This window comes from Bubalus bubalis, chromosome 2, assembly GCF_019923935.1.
Source record: "Bubalus bubalis isolate 160015118507 breed Murrah chromosome 2, NDDB_SH_1, whole genome shotgun sequence".
In the NCBI taxonomy this organism is placed as follows: Eukaryota; Metazoa; Chordata; class Mammalia; order Artiodactyla; family Bovidae; genus Bubalus; species Bubalus bubalis.
Window position 1 is genome coordinate 39,223,095 of NC_059158.1, and position 21,031 is coordinate 39,244,125.

At 38.5% G+C, this 21,031-nt stretch overlaps 1 protein-coding gene across 1 annotated transcript in view; it reads right to left on the bottom strand.

Moving 5' to 3' along the window:
* Positions 1–21,031, bottom strand: part of DNAH8 (dynein axonemal heavy chain 8) — a 332,077-nt gene that overhangs the window by 266,994 nt on the left and 44,052 nt on the right. The window contains exons 12-20 of the mRNA XM_044930509.2: positions 20,193–20,390; positions 16,924–17,000; positions 14,893–14,992; positions 13,402–13,521; positions 11,443–11,578; positions 8,114–8,301; positions 2,503–2,583; positions 1,987–2,103; positions 1,066–1,185 (exon numbers count right to left, since the gene is read on the bottom strand). Of these exons, the coding sequence (XP_044786444.2) occupies positions 1,066–1,185; positions 1,987–2,103; positions 2,503–2,583; positions 8,114–8,301; positions 11,443–11,578; positions 13,402–13,521; positions 14,893–14,992; positions 16,924–17,000; positions 20,193–20,390 (1,137 nt within the window). The remainder of the gene's footprint in view (positions 1–1,065; positions 1,186–1,986; positions 2,104–2,502; positions 2,584–8,113; positions 8,302–11,442; positions 11,579–13,401; positions 13,522–14,892; positions 14,993–16,923; positions 17,001–20,192; positions 20,391–21,031) is intronic.

Here is a 21,031-nt window from a genome sequence, read left to right on the forward strand (position 1 = left end):
AGAAAGGTGTCCTGCAAAGAGGATGCCACATTTCCATAGAAAGAGAGGGTAAGGGCACCTGTTTCTCATGGCCAGGTTACATCCCTTGAGATGGAACCATCCTTGCTTGTCTTGAAAAGGACAATAGCAAGGTGACCTAAACCAGTAAGGAGGTGGGAAGCACAAGGCAGGCAAGAAAAGAAAAAGGGCTCAGGGTGCAAGACAAAAAGTAAGTGCTTCTGAGAAAGACTGTGTTATGTGCCAGGCCTCAAGAATGACTAGACAGGATTCCTGTCTTTTGTGCTTTTGAGCCAATGGAGGACAAGTAGGTATTCAAGTCAGTTCAGTTTAATGTGATGCTCAGGAGCTTAGGCAGGTGCCACTGCCATTGAAGGATTTAAGCTAGGGAGTTCTTACAACCGGAGGATGATGGATATGATGGGGCCAAACATGGGTGCAGAAAGACCAGTTAGATCACAACATCAAATGACACACTCGTGAGCATTAAAAGCCTGATCTGGAGTTTAGGCTTTTTGAGTATGAGCTACTCTTTCTCTTTGCTTGGCCCTTGTGATAACCCTTTGCTCAAAAGAGAAAAAAAGCATGACATAAGACAAGTATGGTAGATATGGAAAAGAAGAGGCAATTCAAGAAGAATAGTAAGAGACAAAATCTGGCTTAGCCCTAGAAGACTGACTGGCTTTGGGGATGGGAGCGAGAGAAGGACTCTGGATGACACCCAGGTGTTCAGATGACTCAAGGACAAAGTATGTGGTAGTTAAAACCATGAGAGTAGATGATAATGCCCTGGGAGCATGCACAGAGGAAGGGCAGTGAACACCGACAGGACCCCAGGGAACTCCAGCATGAGGTGGAGGACATTCTTAGGATAATGTCTAAGGTGTGACCATGAGCTTGAGCTATTGACACCTTATAAGTCTTTGGAGCTGAAGATGTTAAAAAAAAAAAAAAAATCCAGAATGTCTAAATGCCATGAACACAGATTTCTACTTTTAGAATGCAAATTCACATTTTAGTTTATGAGTTAGCATTTCTATGACTAAAATATAACACACAAACGCATACCTCATTGAGTGTCAACATATCTTCTACTTTGGTAGCACCGGTTTCAGGCAGGGAAATTAACAATGTTTTGGCTATCTCCTTTAGAACTGCATCGATATGCATTTCACACAAGTCATTGATCTACCAACGAGAAAACATATGTCGAAGAAAACTCCTCTTTCATCTAAAAAGCACTTGAGTTATAAACTAACCTGGAGGGCTATATCTGGAAATTTGCATCCTGAGCCAAGCATAATTTGGTAGGAATTTTAGGAGTAAATCTTTTCTTGATGTGGAATTAAACTTTACTGAGCTGCAACATGTGTCATAACCTCACATGCATGATCTCCTTCCAGCCCATGAATCAGTACCATCCCAGTTTTACAGCCAGAGAAACCAAGGCTCAGAGAAGTCAAGAAACCCAGAGAGGAACACAGAGCTGGTGAAAGTCGAAATATCCTACCTAGGTTTATCTGATTTTCAAGCCTCTGGGTTTCATCTGTTACACCATGCTGCCACCATAGACAGACTAGCACATCTAAAAGGTTATGCATGTTTTATGTAGAAAACATGTCAGAAATCAATAGATAGTCTCCAAGTGGGTAACTACCTCATCTAATTAACATCAGATGCATTTAAGCCCTCCATTCCACCATCTTCCACAGTCTACAACTATACCATTTTCTAAACTACACTGTGGAGCTGAACAATCATTTAAACATATTACAAGCAAGGTAATTCAGGGACAAACAAGGCAATTCTAAATTAAGAGGCCCCAAATCAGTTCAAGAAGTACAAAGCTTTGTTTTTTTTTTAATGTAATGATGTCCTTTTAGTTAAAAGTCACTTAAATAGACTTAAATAGCTTTCATAGGTTAATCACACTATTACCTATAGCCTGAGTATTAATGCATGTAGTTTTTAAAAATGTATCTCTCATACCTTCTTTAAGAGTTGGTTGAACATACCCAAAACTGAGTCAACTTCCTGAAAAAAGCTTTCTAGTGTTAAAGATGACCATGTCAATATTGTGAGCCCTTGTCTTAACACAGCTTCCACCTAGAAAAAGAAAAAAGAAATGGTTTCCCTTATTAAAAAGGAGCATCTGCATTCATATAAAGGCTGCCTTTTATTACCTGGAAATATTATGGGTTGTATTTCCTTAATTCTATTTCCCCTCCATTATGCCTAGTAAAGGTGACTTTTTGTTTTTAATCATCTTTGGCTGTCCATGAAGCAATCGCGGATTCTTAGAAAGTGCTCATTATTTAGATTTATTTGTTTTTCAAAGGCAACAAAACCTAGACAAGAAATCATTCTGCAGGGAAAATAGAGCTATAAAGTTGAACTAGAAAGAGGGTCTTGCCAAGAATAGATGTTCTAGAATCCATAATCTATAGAACTGGAATCTAATTTTAAACGACAGGGAAATCAATATAAACCATCAACATCACCAACCTTTTTCATTTTAGGGGTCATCAGATTGACAAACACAGGAGGCACTTCCTGACATAAATCATCATAATGTTGCAGGAGACCCTGTTAAAAGTCAAAATGGCATGTTTTACTTTGATTTATTTTAAAGCAACAGTCACATTTTGATTCATACCTAGAAGGTTTCATTTTACCCATTTCCTCATGGCCCTGAAAAATGGAGGCTGATTATTTGTACTAATTTGCTGTACTTTCCTTTCACCTGTAAATTAACTGAGCATCCCCTTTAAACAGTAAGTCATGGGAGCTTCCTAGATTTACATTTCTAATAACTATTATTTAATTGTCTTTTTAAATGCATGCAATTTTAAATGGTTCAGACAATTATCTTTTCCTTAAGTCTGTCATTACACATTTTCACCCCTTCTGCTGCCTGTTTTCTGATATATTGCAGCTTACTTATTCCTGAAGCCACATTTGTTTTCTTGAATCAAAATAAACGTCTATACAAAGCGTAAATACTTTTAGATGTTTTTTAGAGAAAGAACCATGATGATCAACTTTTGATCATTTTGTAACTTATTGCACTGTGTAATGGGAGATGTGGTTTCAGGCTAATTCTTCCCCAAATTAATAATATTAAACTGTTTCAATGTTTACTTAATAGTTTCAAAGTGATTAATTCCCTTCCTCCTTTCTCTTACTTGTAGTTGAACTTTTAGGTACACTTTACACTTGGCAAAGGACTCTGACTTTCCTAGTATCATTCAATACTAACTAAAATCCTGCAAGATTCAGTGCATGTGACATTAACCTCAATTTATAACAGTATTTTTACATTCAGTCCTGTAAAGTCATAACTAACCAGTATGAAAACCTAGGGCTTTTGATGATGAAGCCAAAGTTTCTACAATGCCTGAGGGGGCATTCTGAGGGTGTGTGTGTGTGTGTGTATTTTGGTAAAAGCTACAATTATGAAACTCCTAGAGCAAAGCACATGCATAAATCTTTGTAACCTTGGATTAGGCAAAGATTTCTTAGAAATGACACTAAAATTACATGGGACAAAAGATAAAATACATATGTTGGATTTCATCAAAATTTTTAAAAGTTTGTGCTCCAAAGGATAGTATCAAGAAAACAAAAAGACAACCCAGAGAATAGGAGAAAACAGACATTCTGCCAAAGACCTACAAATCACCAACATGCACACAAAAACATCCTCAACATCAACAGCCATGAAGATATGCAAGTCAAAACCATATGGAAATACTACTTCACATCCAAATGATGTTCAAATGAAGAAGACAGTAACAAATGTTGGCAAGGATGTGGAAAAATGGAACCATCATACACTGTTTGTGAGAACATAAAATAAAGCAACCTTTTTGGAAAACAAAGCATGTCAGTTACTCAAAAGGTTAAACATAGAGTTATGAACTTACTAAAACCCAGCAATTTAACTCCTAGGTTATATTCCTAAGAGGATGAAAACATATCTACACAAAAACTTGTATACACATATTCACAGCAGCATCACTCATGATGCAAAAATATAGAAACAACACAAATGTCTATCAACTGACGACTGGATGCCTAAAATGTGGTATAACCACACAATGGAATATTATTTAGCCATTGGCTTCCCTCATAGCTCAGTTGGTAAAAAATCCACCTGCAATGCAGGAGACCCCAGTTCAATTCCTGGTTTGGGAAGATCCCCTGGAGAATGGAAAAGCTACTCACTCCAGTATCCTGGCCTGGAGAATTCCATTGACTGTACAGTCCATGGGGTTGCAAAGAGTCAGACATGACTGAGTAACTTTCTCACTCACACACTCAAAAATGAGTACTGATCCATGGGAAAATATGAATGAACTCTGAAAATATTGTGTTAGGTTAAAAAAGTGAATCACAAACCATCATATATTAAATTATTCCATTTGTATAAATGCCCAGGGTAGGCAAATCCAAGTGATTGCCAGGGGAAGATGTGACGAGAGTTGAGGGGAAAATGGGGAATGACTGCTAACAGATATGGAGTTTCTTTTGGGAATGATGAAAATATTCTAAAATTGATAATGATTATGGTTGTATAACTTTGTGAATATACTAAAACCATTAAACTGTACACTTAAAATGGATAAATTGTGTGGTATGTGAATTATATCTCAATAAACCTGTTTTTCTAAACTGGTTTTGAGAATATCTATTCTAATACTCTGATCTTTTTGGTTGTTCCTCCATTTTACTCCATAATATTGAGATTCATTTTCCATTCATGTCATTTTACAGTCATTAATTCATATCTTACTAGTATCCTTAATTGAACATATTATAAAATATAATGCACTTAATCTATAAAATTATAATATTAATAGTGTTTTAAACTTGCTATTCATCACTGTCATTATCCAGAAATCTACATCTGACTTCTGATAATCACTTTTTGTTTTTTGATAATCCTTTCACTTTTTTCCTTTCTGTTTGCATGTCAGTATTTTAATGCCCTTGAGAATCACAACAGAACAGAATACAGTCCAGAAATAAACCCATGCATATACGGTCGATTCACTTACAAAGAACCAAGAACACACTAAGAAGTCAAAAGAATTCAGTGGTGAGAGGACAGTCTCTTCGGCAAACAACATTGGGAAAACTGGGCAGTCACATTAAAAAGAATAAAACTGGACTACCATCTTATACCGCACCCAAAAATTAACCATTAAATTTAAGACCTGAAGCCATAAAACTCCTAGAAGTAAACATAGTGGGTAATGAGATACCACCTCATATCTATCGATAAAAGATAAATAACTGGTGAGGATGTGGAGAGTAAGGAACCTTCAGACACTGTTGGTAAAAGCTAAATTGTGCAATTATCAAAAACAGTTTCCTTACAAAACTAAAGTAGAACTACCATCAGTTCAGTTCAGTCGCTCAGTCGTGTCCGACTCTTTGGTACCCCATGGACTGCAGCACGCCAGGCCTCCCTGTCCATCACCAACTCCTGAGTTTACTCAAACTCATGTCCACTGAGTCAGTGATGCCTACCATAAGACCTAGCAATTCCACTTTGGGATTTTCATCCAAAGAATATGAAAACACTAATTTGAAAATATATATGCACTCCAATGTTCATTGCAACATTATTCACAACAGCCAAAACATGGAAACAACTTTCCATCAAAGGGTGAATGGATAAAGAGGTGGCATATATACAATGGAATACTATTCAACCATGAGAGAGAAGGACATCTTGCCATTTGTGACAACATGGATGGACCTCAAGGGCACTGCGCTAAGTGAAATAAGTCAGAGAGGAGAAGACAAATACTGTATAATATCACTTACATGTGTTATCTAAGACATGCAAACTCATAAAAAGAGTAGCAAAGTAGTTGTCAGGAGTAGGGGAAACAGGAAGCTATTGCTAACAGGGTGCAAACCTTCAGCTATAAGATTGACAAGGTCTGAGGACCTGAAGTACAGCATAGTGACGGTTGATAACACGTCATACAATCAAACTACCGCACAACTGCACTCATCTCACAGGCTAGCAAAGCAATGCTCGAAATTCTCCAAGCCAGGCTTCAATAGTACATGAAGCATGAACTTCCAGATGCTCAAGCCGGATTTAGAAAAGGCAGAGGAACCAGAGATCAAATTGCCAACATTCGTTGGATCATAGAAAAAGAAAGAGGATTCCAGGAAAACATCTACTTCTACTTTATTGATTATGCCAAAGCCTTTGACTGTGTAGATCACAACAAACTGTGGAAAATTCTTCAAGAGATGGGAATACCAGACCACCACACCTGTCTCCTGAGAAATCTGCATTCCAGTCAAGAAGCAACAGTCAGAACCAGACACGGAACAACAGACTGGTTCCAAATTTGGAAAGTGAGTACATCAAGGCTGTATATTGTCACCCTACTTATTTAACTTCTATGCAAAATACATCATAAGAAATCCCGGGCTGGATGAAGCACAAGCTGGAATCAAGATTGCCAGGAGAAATATCAATAACCTTAGGTACACAGATGACACCACCCTTATGGCAGAAAGCTAAGAGGAATTAAAGAGCCTCTTGATGAAAGTGAAAGAGGAGAGTGAAAAAGTTGGCTTAAAACTCAACATTCAAAAAACTAAGATCATGGCATCTGGTACCATCACTTCATGGCAAATAGATGGGGAGGCAATGGAAACAGTGAGAGACTTTATTTTCTTTGGCTCCAAAATCACTAAAGATGTGACTGCAGTCATGAAATTAAAAGATGCTTGCTCTTTGAAAGAAAAGCTATGACCAACCTAGACAGCATATTAAAAAGCAGAGATGTTACCTTGCCAACAAAGATCCATCTAGTCAAAGATATGGTTTTTCCATTAGTCATGTATGGATGTAAGAGTTGGACTATAAAAAAAAACAAAACCAAGTGCAAAAAATTGATGCTTTTGAACCGTGGTGTTGGAGAAGACTCCTGAGAGTCCCTTGGACTGCAAGGAGATCCAACCAGTCCATCCTAAAGGAAATCAGTCCTGAATATTCATTGGAAGGACTGATGCTAAAGCTGAAACTCCAGTACTTTGGCCACCTGATGTGAAGAACTATCTCATTTGAAAAGACCCTGATGATGGGAAAGATTGAAGGCAGGAGAGACAGGGATGACAGAGGATGAGATGGTTGGATGGCATCGCCGACTCAATGGACATGAGTTTGAGCAGGCTCCGGGAGTTGGTGATGGACAGGGGGCCTGGCGTGCTGCAGTCCATGGGGTCGCAAAGAGTCAGACACGACTGAGCAACTAAACTGGAGACAGTAGAATTTAAATGTTTTCAGCAATGTGTGTGTGTGTTTATATATTATATATATATATATATAAATATATATAATGATGGATATGTTAGTTAACTGACTAAATGGAAGGAATCCTTTTATAATATGGGCTTCTGGCTTCCTAGTGGCTCAGACGGTGAAGAATCTGCCTGTAAGTCGGGATACCTAGGTCGATCCCTGGGTCAGGAAGATCCCTGGAGAAGGGAATGGCAATCCACTCCTGCATTCTTGCCTGGACAGAGGAACCTGGCAAGCTACAGTCCATGGAGTCACAAACAGCTGGACACAACTGAGTGACTAATACATTCTACAACATATTTTCATAACATATATGTATATCAAATCATCATGACCTACACTTTATCTAACAATTTTATTTGTCATCTGTCCCCCAATAAATCTGAAAAAATTTAAAAAGAATCAACATAATAACAAATTTCTCCTCAATGCAGCATCAGCGCAACTGCAAAAATGTCTTTTTTTTCTAAAAAAAAAATATATATATATATATATTTAAAAACCTCTTTCAAATTAGAAAGTAGGGAAATTCCCTTGTGGTCCAGTGGTTAAGAATCCACCTTGCAATGCAGGACATGCAGGTTCACTCCCTGGCTTGGGAACTAGGATCCCACATGCCATGGAGCATCTAGGCCCAAGTGCCACAACCACTGAGCCCTCAAGCCACAACTTGAGCATCCATGTACCACAGCGAAAGATCCCATGTGCCCCAACTAAGACCCAACGCATCCTAATAAATAAATATTTTTTAAAAAGAAAAGAAAATAGAATCCATCTTACCTGCAGGTACAATTTATCTCCTTTCAATTTACTTTCCAATTTTAGCAATCTCTTTGCCTGTTCTGGTACATCCAGCTTCATTTTTATCATGCACTTAGTTTCCCGAACAACTTCCAAAATTTTGGGGTCAAAATTAACCAGCAACTTTCCTGTTTCTGGATGTCGCACAAAAAGTGTGGCTTGCAAAGCTATAAATAAACAATTGCTGACATGACTTACTCTAGACTTCTGCTTCCAGTCCTGTTTATATGACTGTCTTCCCCACTGAACCACTGGCTTCTTAAGGACAGAATGGTAGTTTTGGCTGTCAAGTGCTAAGGCACAGTATCTGACACACTGTCAGTGCTCAAAACTTAGATAAATGAATGCAGAGTGTCTGTAAACCATAAAATCAGATCCAGAGACATAAATATGAACCAAGAATGCTTAGCCTTTGTGCTATGAACTGTAATACAGTACTTTTCTGAGTGGATCTAAGAGGGCTGTGATGCAGTGTTAGTTTATTTTTACAGATTGTGATTTAACCTCTGGGAGAGAGAATTGAAAGATGTGCCCAAGTACAAAATATGACACACCTCATAGAGTTCAAACTCTTTTCTATACCTAATACTAAATTGGCTTCTCAAATTTAAGAAGGTTTATCTGACTTAAATCGATAACTAGGTTCAGTATCAGTAAGAAATATTTATTAAACACCATTGAGTTGTGAACTCCTAGAATGCAAAGAATTTTTTTTTAGCCTACATCCAAATTACTACATGAACATCAGTCATATAATAGGCACTCTCAGATACGCTTTTTATTAAGAAGTTAAATACATAATCCCAAACTGTTCATGTTGAATGGCCTTCAACCATTTGTTATCCTAACGTGAATTGCTTTTAGAGGCATCATAATAACGCAGTTGTAAACTAGCATGTGCTAGCTTCAGCTGCATCTTATACGAGCACTGCTAATGTGAGAATTTCACACGTATCTTCCAAGCCTCAAATTACTTCAGAGAATATGGCTGCATCAAATTTCTAGTAAAACAAAATAGACTGTATATCCCTTTGAAGTTAGTTGACTTCTACTCAACAAAATGAGTTTTGATGTGATTATTAACAATGATGGTTTCATGAGGATTTCAACTAAAAACCAGTTCATTTGGAATCTTTTAAAACTTTGGCTGGAAATCATTTATCTTCCCAAGTAAATGCCAAGATAATCTTAGGACATTCATGTAATGAAATCTATCTTCCTTAAGGCAAAGCTGAGCTTTCTTGAAAGGACAAAGTGGTCAGTAAGACCACTAAGAATAATGATAGCCAGGAAGGCAACTCTGGGACTAAGTGAACCTTCTATGTGAATCATCACTGGAGAAACTTTATAGAGCAAATGAGGAGACCAATACTAGGTCTCCAATTATTATCCCAAGTTCCTAAACAGTTAAATATAGTTACATCAACATAACAAGAGGTCTGTCAGAGTAATTCACTTCCACAAGCCTGTGTTCACATGAAAGGCAAGTCTGGGGACTTCCATGGTAGTCCAGTGGCTAAGACTCCATGCTCCCAATGCAGGGGCTCTTTCCCTGGTCAGGGAACTAGATCCCACATGCTGCAACTAAGACCTGGCCCAGCCAAATAAATAATTTTTTTTTAAAAGAAAGGCAAATTTGAATCCTGGCCCTGCCACTTCCCAGCTCTGTGATCTCAGGAAAATCACTTAACTTCTAGCACCTCAGTTTCTTCATCTGTAAAATGACAATAAGAATAACAGCTCAGAGAACTGCCATGAGAATTAATGGGGGTTGAATATATAAGGTGTGTTTTGTTAGCTATGACTGCTATTTAAAGGACACAAAGATGAAACAGACACGGAGAGTGTTGCTAAAATGTGTAGGGGAGATAAGACAGATCTATAAAGCCACAAATGTCATGATAAAGTGTGTGGAGGCCTCTGGAGGAAGAAGACATTATTATCTGCCAGGAAGAATAAGGAAAGGCTTTATGGACCAGGGGACTGTTGAACTTGTCAGTGTGCAGATAAAAGGAAAAGCCGACAGAACAACAACAACAAAAAAATAGAGAAATGCATCGTATTGTATAAGCAAAACAATACACGCTCCATATTTCGATTGCTAAAAATTCTCTTTGATCTTTTCCATAATGTAAATTTTAACCTTCTTTTAAAGTTTGAGACCATTGCTCCATTAGCAGGCTTTCATTAGGATCTATAGGATCTTATCATATGCATTACCCTGAAACAGCTAGGTCGATAGAAGTGGTATATTAAAGGCTTAACGAGGTGCCAGTTGAGAAGATACTCTAGAGGGTTGAAATCTTATCCTTCAGGATGCAGTCATGCAGTGGATCAATGACCTATATATAGTGCTGTGAGTTTGGAACCAAGAGGCAGAACTAGGAGTGGCCCCTCTCACCATCACTCCCAGGGACCCAAACTGTGAATCTGTGCTTCCCACCCCTGCAATTCTGTGCTCTCCTGAAGTGGAGATCCCTGGCTTGAGAGGGAGACACCCTCCCACCACGGGACAGAGTCAGGGTTCCACCAGGGTTATGGATAAGAGATTAAGGTTGATATGGGACAAAGTAGGAACCTGAACTGACCAACTTAGCCCACACAATGATAACAACATCCCAGATGATGGGAGCGTGGATGGATGATGGCTTAAAACCATCCATCTCCTACATCACTTAACTGCCCAATACCCTGGCACCCCTCACAGGTACTTAGACACAACCCTAATATTCTTTATTTACTGGAGATCAAAATTTAAGTTAAATTCAGTTATAGAAGGAAAGGGAGGGGGGAGGAAGAGAGGAGGGGAAAAAAGAAGGGAGAGAAGAAGCGAGGAAGCACAGGAGGGAGGGAGAAAGGAAGGAACAATGGAAGAAAGGATGGGTGGAAGGAAGGACAGATGGAAGGAAGGAACGATTGAAGGAAGGATAGAGTGAGGACAGCAAGCTGCGATTCTTTCTCCCCTGACTGAGACTGAGATTTGAATCTACAGCGTGATAAAATTGATTTAAAAAAAAGCTTCTCAAACCTATGGAGAAATAAAGAGCTTTGATATTGACTTTTAAATACTGTTTTTCAGGGGAAACTTATATTCTGCATATACCAATTTTAAGGTCATGACAATTTCTGCTTATAAAATCAGAATATTACTAACTGTAAAGAAATAAATAATTGTATCAGCCCCAAATCTAAATTTAACCATCATACAGTTATATTAAAAAAGACATAAAAGTTCTCCAGAACCACAAACTCATTCAAAGCCAGCTAACACTCCCTCCTCTGCAGGGCCACCGCAGTCTTCCACATACCGTACTGTAACTGGGAGATCTCTCTGATCCAGGCTGTGTGATAGACCACCTCGAATTCCACCAGAACATAGGAAATTTTATTATACTGACGGATGACAGCTTTGCCTTCTGCGCTTGACAAAATTTCCGAGTTTTTCTGTTTTTTTAAGGGAAGAAAAATGATTTATTTTAAAAAGTCTGCTGTCTGCTTTCTATTCAAACCATAAAGCTGTTTATATTTCAAATAACAATGCTACTCATTTAGATTTTGCCTCAGAAAAAGATCAGAGACGAGGAAGGTCAGACAAGCTAGAGAAGGAAGCAGAGAAACATAAACGGTAAAAAGCAGAAACTGAGAAAGAAAATAGGATTTATAAAGCAAGGTATCTAGTCTTACAGCTGGCCGCAGGCACTAGGGCCTCCACCTCCAATTCTCTGTTTCATCCCCACTTTTCTGGCAAGATACAATGAACTGATTTTCCTAGAACTGTGAGTATCAGGGCAAATTCTTAAATTACAGCATCAAAAAAAAAAAAAAAGGAAATGTATATTCCCTCCCTCCCTCCTTCCTTCCCTTCTTCCCTCTCTCTCTCTCTCTCCCCCTCCCTCCTTCCCCACCAATTTCTTTAAAAAGAAGTAAATACATATCAAAGAACATAAACAAGATTTTTTATGTAAAAATTGAACATTCTTTTTTTGTTGTTTTCATTCACACGTATCAAAAACAGGGCAATCTCTGCTCTGTCACTAGAAAGTCAATAAACAACTGAGTACCCATCCTGGCTTCTTGTCTAAGGCCAGCATTTTGTTTTATTTATTTATTTTTTTTAATATTTGCAACCCCATGGACTGCAGCACGGCAGGCTTCCCTGTCCATCACCAACTTCCAGAGCCTACTGTTTTTTTTAATATTTTTTAATATTGAGGACAGTAAAACAAATTATATCAGCCAAACAAAAACAACAAAAACTTAATATATAATAATGCTCAAATAATAAAATCACTTGCAAGACTATTATATTTTGTTCTCTACTTAGGCACAAGACACAACACCAGGCAAACCAACTTTGCTTTGCTACACCATCTCTTTAAAACACAAAGCAAGAAAAGGAAAACCAAAACAAACAAACAAAACGAGATGACAAACTGGCAATTCCAGAATCCCAAGAAGGCTTAAGACTACCCTGGTGTTTTTCAGAAATCTAATCGTCTTAAGAACACAGAGGATGAATGTACTCTATTACACCTGCTCTTGGCCTCAGTCCTACACAGAGGAATATATTCTGAGCACATCCTCACCTCCACTGAAGGCGAGAGGAGAAGGGGACAATAGAGGATGAGATGGTTGGATGGCATCACCGACGGACATGAGTTTGAGTAGGCTCTGGAAGTTGGTAATGGACAGGGAAGCCTGCCGTGCTGCAGTCCATGGGGTCGCAAAGAGTCGGACAGGACTGAGTGTCTGAACTGAACTGAACTGAATGTGTATCAGTGACCTATCCATCCACACATAGACTTAAGTTTCAGTACCAGGCCTGTGCGCTATCATTTTCAAAACAATTATTTTACAAAAGCCTTTATAAAGTGTCCTGTATGATTAAAGGTCATACATTTCTAAGATTAACCTTCTGACAGATTAGCTGTAATTAATCAGGCTTATCTACCAAACATGAAAGGAATTGGCTTATTCTCTCTCAAGCATATTTGCAAACTAAATTTTCTTTGCCTGGTAAAAGAATTAGCTCTAGTTACTCTACTGGAAACAAATGCTCTAGTATAAAATATATTTCTTGTATTAAAAACCACCACAAGGGACTTCCCCAGCAGTCAAGTGGTTAAGACTCCATGCTTCCAAGGCAGGGAGCACCAGTTCAATCCCTAGTAGGGGAATTAAGATCCCACATGCTTCAGGGCATGCCAAAAAAAGAAAAACTAAACCCACCATGATCCACAAACTGTAAATTTTAACTATTGGCTTACGAAGAAATAGTTGATGGGCTCACTTATCCGGCGATACAGCTGCCTCACCCAGAGGATCTTTCCTGCTATAGTGGGCATGTTGCGAGCAAGAGGGGGGTCATCTTTTTGAGAATGATAAAGCTGTAATTAAAGGTCTGGCATTAATGTTTGAAATTCAATACAGAGGAAAAGGTAAAACAAATATATGGCTATATTTTTATTGATGTATTACAATTATTGACATGTTTTATAAATAAGAGGTTGTCAAAAAGTATGTACTCTAGCCCTATCAACCCAAGGCTCAAAAACTATGATGATTACAATACATGACACTTGATTCTCTTTTAACCCTTACTTCCCATTACATGTATACATTTTTTCTGCCTTTTATCCCTAATCCTAAAGATATACTCAAAAGTGGGAACACACAGCTGTATTATATCTGTCATAATATTCTCCAGAGACCATATTTTTTTTACAGGTTATATACATATATTTTAATTTTACAGAGTGACAGAAGAAGAGGGATAAGAATCCAAGAATTAACTACCTTTTACTTTTACTTCTCTGTTCCTTGGCCCCATTAATTGTACTGCTAATTTCACATTTCCAAGTAAATTCCTATTCCAATGCTGTGTTATCTAATTCAGGATCACAAACTATGATAAAAGCCTTCCCAATTGTTTTTTTCCCCCCCCTATTTTTATTTTCTTTATTTATTTTTTTTTAATTTTATTTTATTTTTAAACTTTACATAATTGTATTAGTTTTGCCAAATATCAAAATGAATCCGCCACAGGTATACATGTGTTCCCCATCCTGAACCCTCCTCCCTCCTCCCTCCCCATTCCATCCCTCTGGGTCGTCCCAGTGCACCAGCCCCAAGCATCCAGTATCGTGCATCAAACTTTAGATATTTTTCTAAATTTTTACAATGTTGTGTTGGCTTCTGCCATAAAAATGATATTGATGAACCTGTTTGCAGGGAAGGAATGGAGACACAGATGAAGACTGGACTTGAGGGAGAGGGAGAGAGTGGGATGAATGGAGAAAGTAGCATCAACACATACACACTATCAGCTGGTGAGAAGCTGCTGTGTAGCACAGAGAGCCCAGTCTGGTGCTCTGTGATGACCTGAAGGGATGGGATGAGGGAAGGGGAGGGAGGCTAGAGAAGGAGGGATGTATGTATAATTACGGCTGATTCGCATTCCTTTATGGCAGAAACCTGAGCCCATATTTTGATGTACAAAAACATTAACGTAAATGGGCTTCCCCACACATACATGAACCCTGTCATAAGAAGATAATTCTTAAGAGGAGAGAGGTATAATCTGGCTTTCCAGGGACACATGCTGTCAGGACCTTTCCCATGGAGAGGAGCATCAAAAATACTCAGCAGTGACAGGATCGGTCTAAAAAGCTTGGCACAAGATAATGACGGCAAATACTTGCAGCATATTTTTCTTTTTGTATGAAAAGTGCTGTTCTATTTATAAACATGATACTTGCCTTCTTGGTAGCTTCAAGTTCAGCGACATAATACTGAAGAATACGCTCAATGGTGTGGTTTATTTCTAACTGCAGACAGGGAATGTTCAGTTTCTGGAATCTAAAAGCAAGTGAAGGTGAGTAATTAAAAGGTGAATGAGAAACATACTTAAGAGTTGCTGCAGTCCTAAAAATCCATTCACTCATTTGACACATATTCCCACCAGGCCTCATGCATTGCCCTAGGATACAGTAATGTACAAGACAGGTGTGGTTTCAGCCCTCGTGGAGCCAACGGTCATTGAAAAGGTAGAGATTGGTCATAAGTGACATAAATAGTTGTTGCAATTATAAGAGTGCCAGAAATTGCATGTAACAGAGGAAACCCTGCCGAGCCTGGGGAGTCAAGAAAGATTTCCCGAAGAAAATGACATCTGAACTGAGATTGAAAAGTTGAGCTTTTCAAAGCTGGCTTAGCAAAGATGGAAAGCAGTTGACTGACTGTCCCTCTGCCAATATTACTGCTCACGTCATCCCCAGTCATGATAATAAACATATTGTCAGCCAAACATCACAACACTTAGAGACTAAGGATGCACAGGGAGAACTAGAACCATAACATTCTGATAATAAAATGAGTAAAAAGAGACAGAGAAATTGCCAAGAAAGTGGTACTGCCATCAGTCTGCATAGTACTCTCACTCATCAAAACCAGTTTATATCTGTTTTGACTCTTACGATCATCTCACGAGGTAAAGTTTTACAGGTGTGATTCATCATTAGAAAGACATGGAACTACAGCAAAGTCAGACCCAAGCCCAGATCCACTGGCTCTCAGGGGAGAGTTCCAAGAGGGTCCCTGACATGGGTAGTGAGCCCTCTCTGAGCTGGAAGAAAACGGCTTCTGGTCCAGCCCGCTCCTCTAATCCAGGCTCCCCTGTCCTGCAGGGGAGCACAGCTGTCAGAATAGAGGAAGCTGCAAGAGTGCTCAGGAAGGACAACAGAAAGTTTGGAGGCCTGCTGTGCGTACGGGCATGTGTGCTAAGTCGCTTCAGTCATGTCTGACTCTCTGCGACCCCATGGACTGTAGCCCCCCAGGCTCCTCTGTCCATGGGATTCTTCAGGCAAGACTACTAGATTGGGCTGCCATTTTCTTCTCCAGGAGCTCGTCTCAACCTGGGGATCAAACCTGGGTCTCCTCCATTGCAGGCAGATTTTTTACCATCAGAGCTATCAGGGAAGCCAGAGACCTATTACTCTTAGATAATTTCACTTTCAGAATTCCTTTCAGTATGTAGAATCAAACATTATTTGTTCCCTTTCCAATAACACTTATGAAATTAACCTTAAGATATTATACAGCTGAGGGAAAATATGACATCATTTCCTATATAAAGACTTTCCTCAATAAAATTCAATGAAAAACATCATCCCATGTTTCAAATTTTCACCAGCCTATTTTTGGTAATTGAAAGATTACTGTTTGAGTGAAGTAAGTCAGAAAGAAAAACACCAATACAGTATATTAATGCATATATATGGAATTTAGAAAGATGGTAACAATGACCCTCTATGCGAGACAACAAAAGAGACACAGATATAAAGAACAGACTTTGGGACTCTGTGGGAGAAAGCAAGGGTGGGATGATTTGAGAGAATAGCATTGAAACATGTATATTAATTACCACATGTGAAATAGATCACTAGTCCAAGTTCGATGCATGAAACAGGGCACTCAAAGCTGGTGCACTGGGACCAACCCAGAGGGATGGGATGGGGAGGGAGGTAGGAGTGGGATTCGGGATGGGGGGACACATGTATACCCACTGCTGATTCATGTCAATGTATGGTGAAAACCACCACAATATTGTAAAGTAATTAGCCTCCAATTAAAATAAATAAATTGATTTTAAAAATAAAATAATAAAAAGATTACTGTTTATAAGTTTCAAAGTTTACATAGAGATTTCCAAAATTTTTTTTTGAAATGGTTATTTTCAGGTATAAAGTTATCCCACCTAGAAATTACATTGCTTAATGCATTATAAATACCTTTGAAGCAGTTGAAGAGCCTGCTGAGAAGATAAAATTTTTCCAAAACTACTGTTCATAAATGCCTGTATCTGTACCTGAAATGCAATATTAATGTTTGAATGATTTTTTCTGATTAAAGAGAAGATTGGTTTTGTTTAACAACAATGAATGATTCTCCTACAGAATCAAAAGAGCCTTAAACACATCTACCATCTAAGCATCTAGCGCTGCACTGTCCAGTATGGTAGCCACTGGCCACATGTTTCCACTGAGCACTTGAAAGTCACTACTTGGAAGTTGGATGTGCTGTAAATATAAAATAAAATACACACAAAACTTCAAAGACTTAGCATGAAAAAGAGAGTATAAAATATCTTATACTGGGTTTTGTTAGTGACGTGTTAAAATGATAATATTTTTACTATGTTGGGTTGAATAAAGTATATCATTAAAATTAACGTCACCTATTTCTTCTTACTTGTATGAATGTGGCTACTAAAAAGTTAAAATTACATATGTGGTTTGCATTTGCTGCTCATTATTTATTGTATGTTGACCTACAGAATTTATGAAAGGGGTGAAAGTCCCTTACTGAGCACATTTCTCTGGGACATTTAGGATTTCTTAGCATGTCTGTAGAGCAATGTAATGACACTGTGCTCAGTTGTCTCCGACTCTTTGCGACAGGCTCCTCTGTCCATGGGATTCCCCAAGCAAGAATACTGGAGTGGGTTACCATGTGCTTCTCCAATGACACTATAGACACCCATAGTGAACAGGTGTCATTGTCCAATACCGCTACTCTCAGAAACATCTTTGTCATGCTAATGAGGAATGAGATGCAGAAAATATCCTTCCAAGGCTCCAACCATCCTTAGCAGTGAACTCCAAACTTTTGGTGCCCAGCTGATGGAACTGGAGCACTCTGTAAATTACTTTCACTTGTCAATTATATTGGTACTGTCTACAAATATATGCCACACCCATTAATGAAACATTGGAAAACCAAGGAAAGTTAAAACACTGACATCTCTTTCTAAATACTAAAAACTATGCCTTCTAAATTTACTGAAAGCTAAATTTGTATCTAAGACCACACAGTAAAGTCTTTATAACATATAATCTTTATTAATCATAAAAATAATTTACACAATAATTTTTTAAAAAGACAAATTCTCATTGCCATAATGATATAACTCCCCAAACCAAATACTAAAAGTAAAATATATCTTCATATCAGCCTCTTGAGAAATCTGTATGCAGGTCAGGAAGCAACAGTTAGAACTGGACATGGAACAACAGACTGGTTCCAAATAGGAAAAGGAGTACGTCAAGGCTGTATATTGTCACCCTGCTTATTTAACTTATATGCAGAGTACATCATGAGAAATGCTGGACTGGAAGAAACACAAGCTGGAATCAAGATTGCTGGGAGAAATACCAATAACCTCAGATATGCAGATGATACCACCCTTATGGCAGAAAATGAAGAGGAACTCAAAAGCCTCTTGATGAAAGTGAAAGTGGAGAGTGAAAAAGTTGGCTTAAAGCTCAACATTCAGAAAACGAAGATCATGGCATCCGGTCCCATCACTTCACGGGAAATAGATGGGGAAACAGTGGAAACAGTGTCAGACTTTATTTTTCTGGGCTCCAAAATCACTACAAATGGTGACTGCAGCCATGAAATTAAAAGACGCTTACTCCTTGGAAGGAAAGTTATGACCAACCTAGATAGCATATTCAAAAGCAGAGACATTACTTTGCCAACAAAGTTCGTCTAGTCAAGGCTATGGTTTTTCCTGTGGTCATGTATGGATGTGAGAGTTGGACTGTGAAGAAGGCTGAGCACCAAAGAATTGATGCTTTTGAACTGTGATGTTGGAGAAGACTCTTGAGAGTCCCTTGGACTGCAAAGAGATCCAACCAGTCCATTCTGAAGGAGATCAGCCTTGGGATTTCCTTGAAAGGAATGATGCTAAAGCTGAAACTCCAGTACTTTGGCCACCTCATGCAAAGAGTTGACTCATCGTAAAGGACTCTGATGCTGGGAGGGATTGGGGGCAAGAGGAGAAGGGGACGACAGAGGATGAGATGGCTGGATGGCATCACTGACTCGATGGACGTGAGTCTGAGTGAACTCTGGGAGTTGGTGATGGACAGGGAGGCCTGGCGTGCTGTGATTCATGGGATCTCAAAGAGTTGGACATGACTGAGCAACTGATCTGATCTGATCTGATCTGATCAGAGTCTAACTTTCAAAAACTGAAAGGAAATCTGTGTCAAAAAGAAAAAGTGTTGTTAGAATTTTAGGATCTTTTTAATATATATTGCACATATTATATACATAATGTGGTTTTTAAAAGAGTCTTTCAAAACACAAGGGAAAAAAATATAATTTTCCTCACCTTCTTAGCAAGAATTTAAGACCCAGGAAGTGGACATTGTATATTCTTATCCCTCTCTGTGTTTCCAGGACATTCTGAGCAAAGAGGAGGCCTGGAGCTACATCTGGGCTAACAGTTTTCAATTAGACAGTGTGTTAGTAGGTGGCTCAGATGGTAAAGAATTCACCTGCAATGCAGGAGACCCAGGTTCAATCTCTGGGTTGGGAAGATCCCAAGGAGAAGGGAGTGGCTGTCCACTCCAGCATTTTTGCCTGGAGAATTTCTATCCCTCCCTGTGTTTCCAGGACCTTATGCAGCAAGGAGGAGACCTGGGGCTACACCTGTAACTGAGGTCATATAAGCCCAAAAAGTGACAGAGAAATATGTTATAGTCTCATCCCTCTGGGGTTCCTTCAGCTCTGACAGACAGGACGAGGGCCTTTTCAGAGCCATCCTCTAAGCTGTAGTGAGAATGTGGTTATAAAGTGCAGTGCCAAGGGAAGAGTGATTCGTTTTCCTAATCTGTTCTCAAATCTTCTCACACTTGACCAAGAACAAGGCTGACAAATTCCCTCTTAGACTGGAAAAATAACATGGGTCCTTGGCACAACAAAAACCGAATCTAATTTTTAATGCAAATGAAAAATAAACCCTAGCTACAATAAGCCCTTTGGGCTTCTGGTTAGTTACTGGTACCCTTTACTGAGTAAACTCATTTTTCATTTTTTAAAAAAGATGGAAAATATTTTGTGGACTAGTTAGAAAACTATTCATACCAGCAAGTATTTTTGATCAATTTGCAAGAGTAATTTGTAATAAATAGTAACTATGTTAATTTCAGTACAGTACTATTGATTATATTTCAGCTTTACTAAAGTAAAATTATGTATAATTACTCACCTCTAAAGCATTGATTTTTGTCATAAAATCTAAGAAATCTGTGTCAAATTCTGTCCTTCTTGGATCCAGAATGTCATACTGTTTCTTCTTAACCCCTTGATATATATTTTTGAATTTTATTGCCAAAATGTCTATTCCCTCTATGGTAGAATTGTTTAAGGTTGAGTATGTTTGCACAACAGTTATCATTTCTGTAATCTTAAAAACAAAAGTGTTATTTTATTTAAAAAATTAGCACCCTTCCTCAGAATAAACTCTTAATGAATCAATGATTTTAAAAAAAACAAAACCAATAAACAGGATCTAGGATCATATAAATAAACCCAACCAGAGGAGATAAAATAGAAGACAAATCTCTACTCCAGTCATTATTACTCTTGGACTATTTAAGACAGAAGATGTTTCAACATAAGTAAAGAGTTTACAGCCTTTCTCAGAATTTGATCACTTTGCCTTTCAAGAGGAGGAAGGGCAGGGAGTAAAATCCCTTGCAGATGTCTAAACAGTTTAGGCTTTTTATTCCTCAAAATCATTTCACTGGATTCAAAAGTGTTACCATCCTCATTGTTGTCATGTACATGTGACAACAGGAGTACATGTCAGAACTCCTGACAGTTCTGATATGTAACACTAGCAATAAATCCACATTCAGATAAAAGAAAGGCCCCACAATCCTGAAGGATGACTGCAGTCACTTCTGACCCTTAAAGAACACTTGGGAGACAACTACTGTTTGATTCCACTTATATGAGGTATCTCAAATAGTCAAATTCATAGCGTCAGAAAGTACATTGGTAGATGCCAGGGGCTGGCAGGTGGGGGTTGCAGGGGGAGGGGGA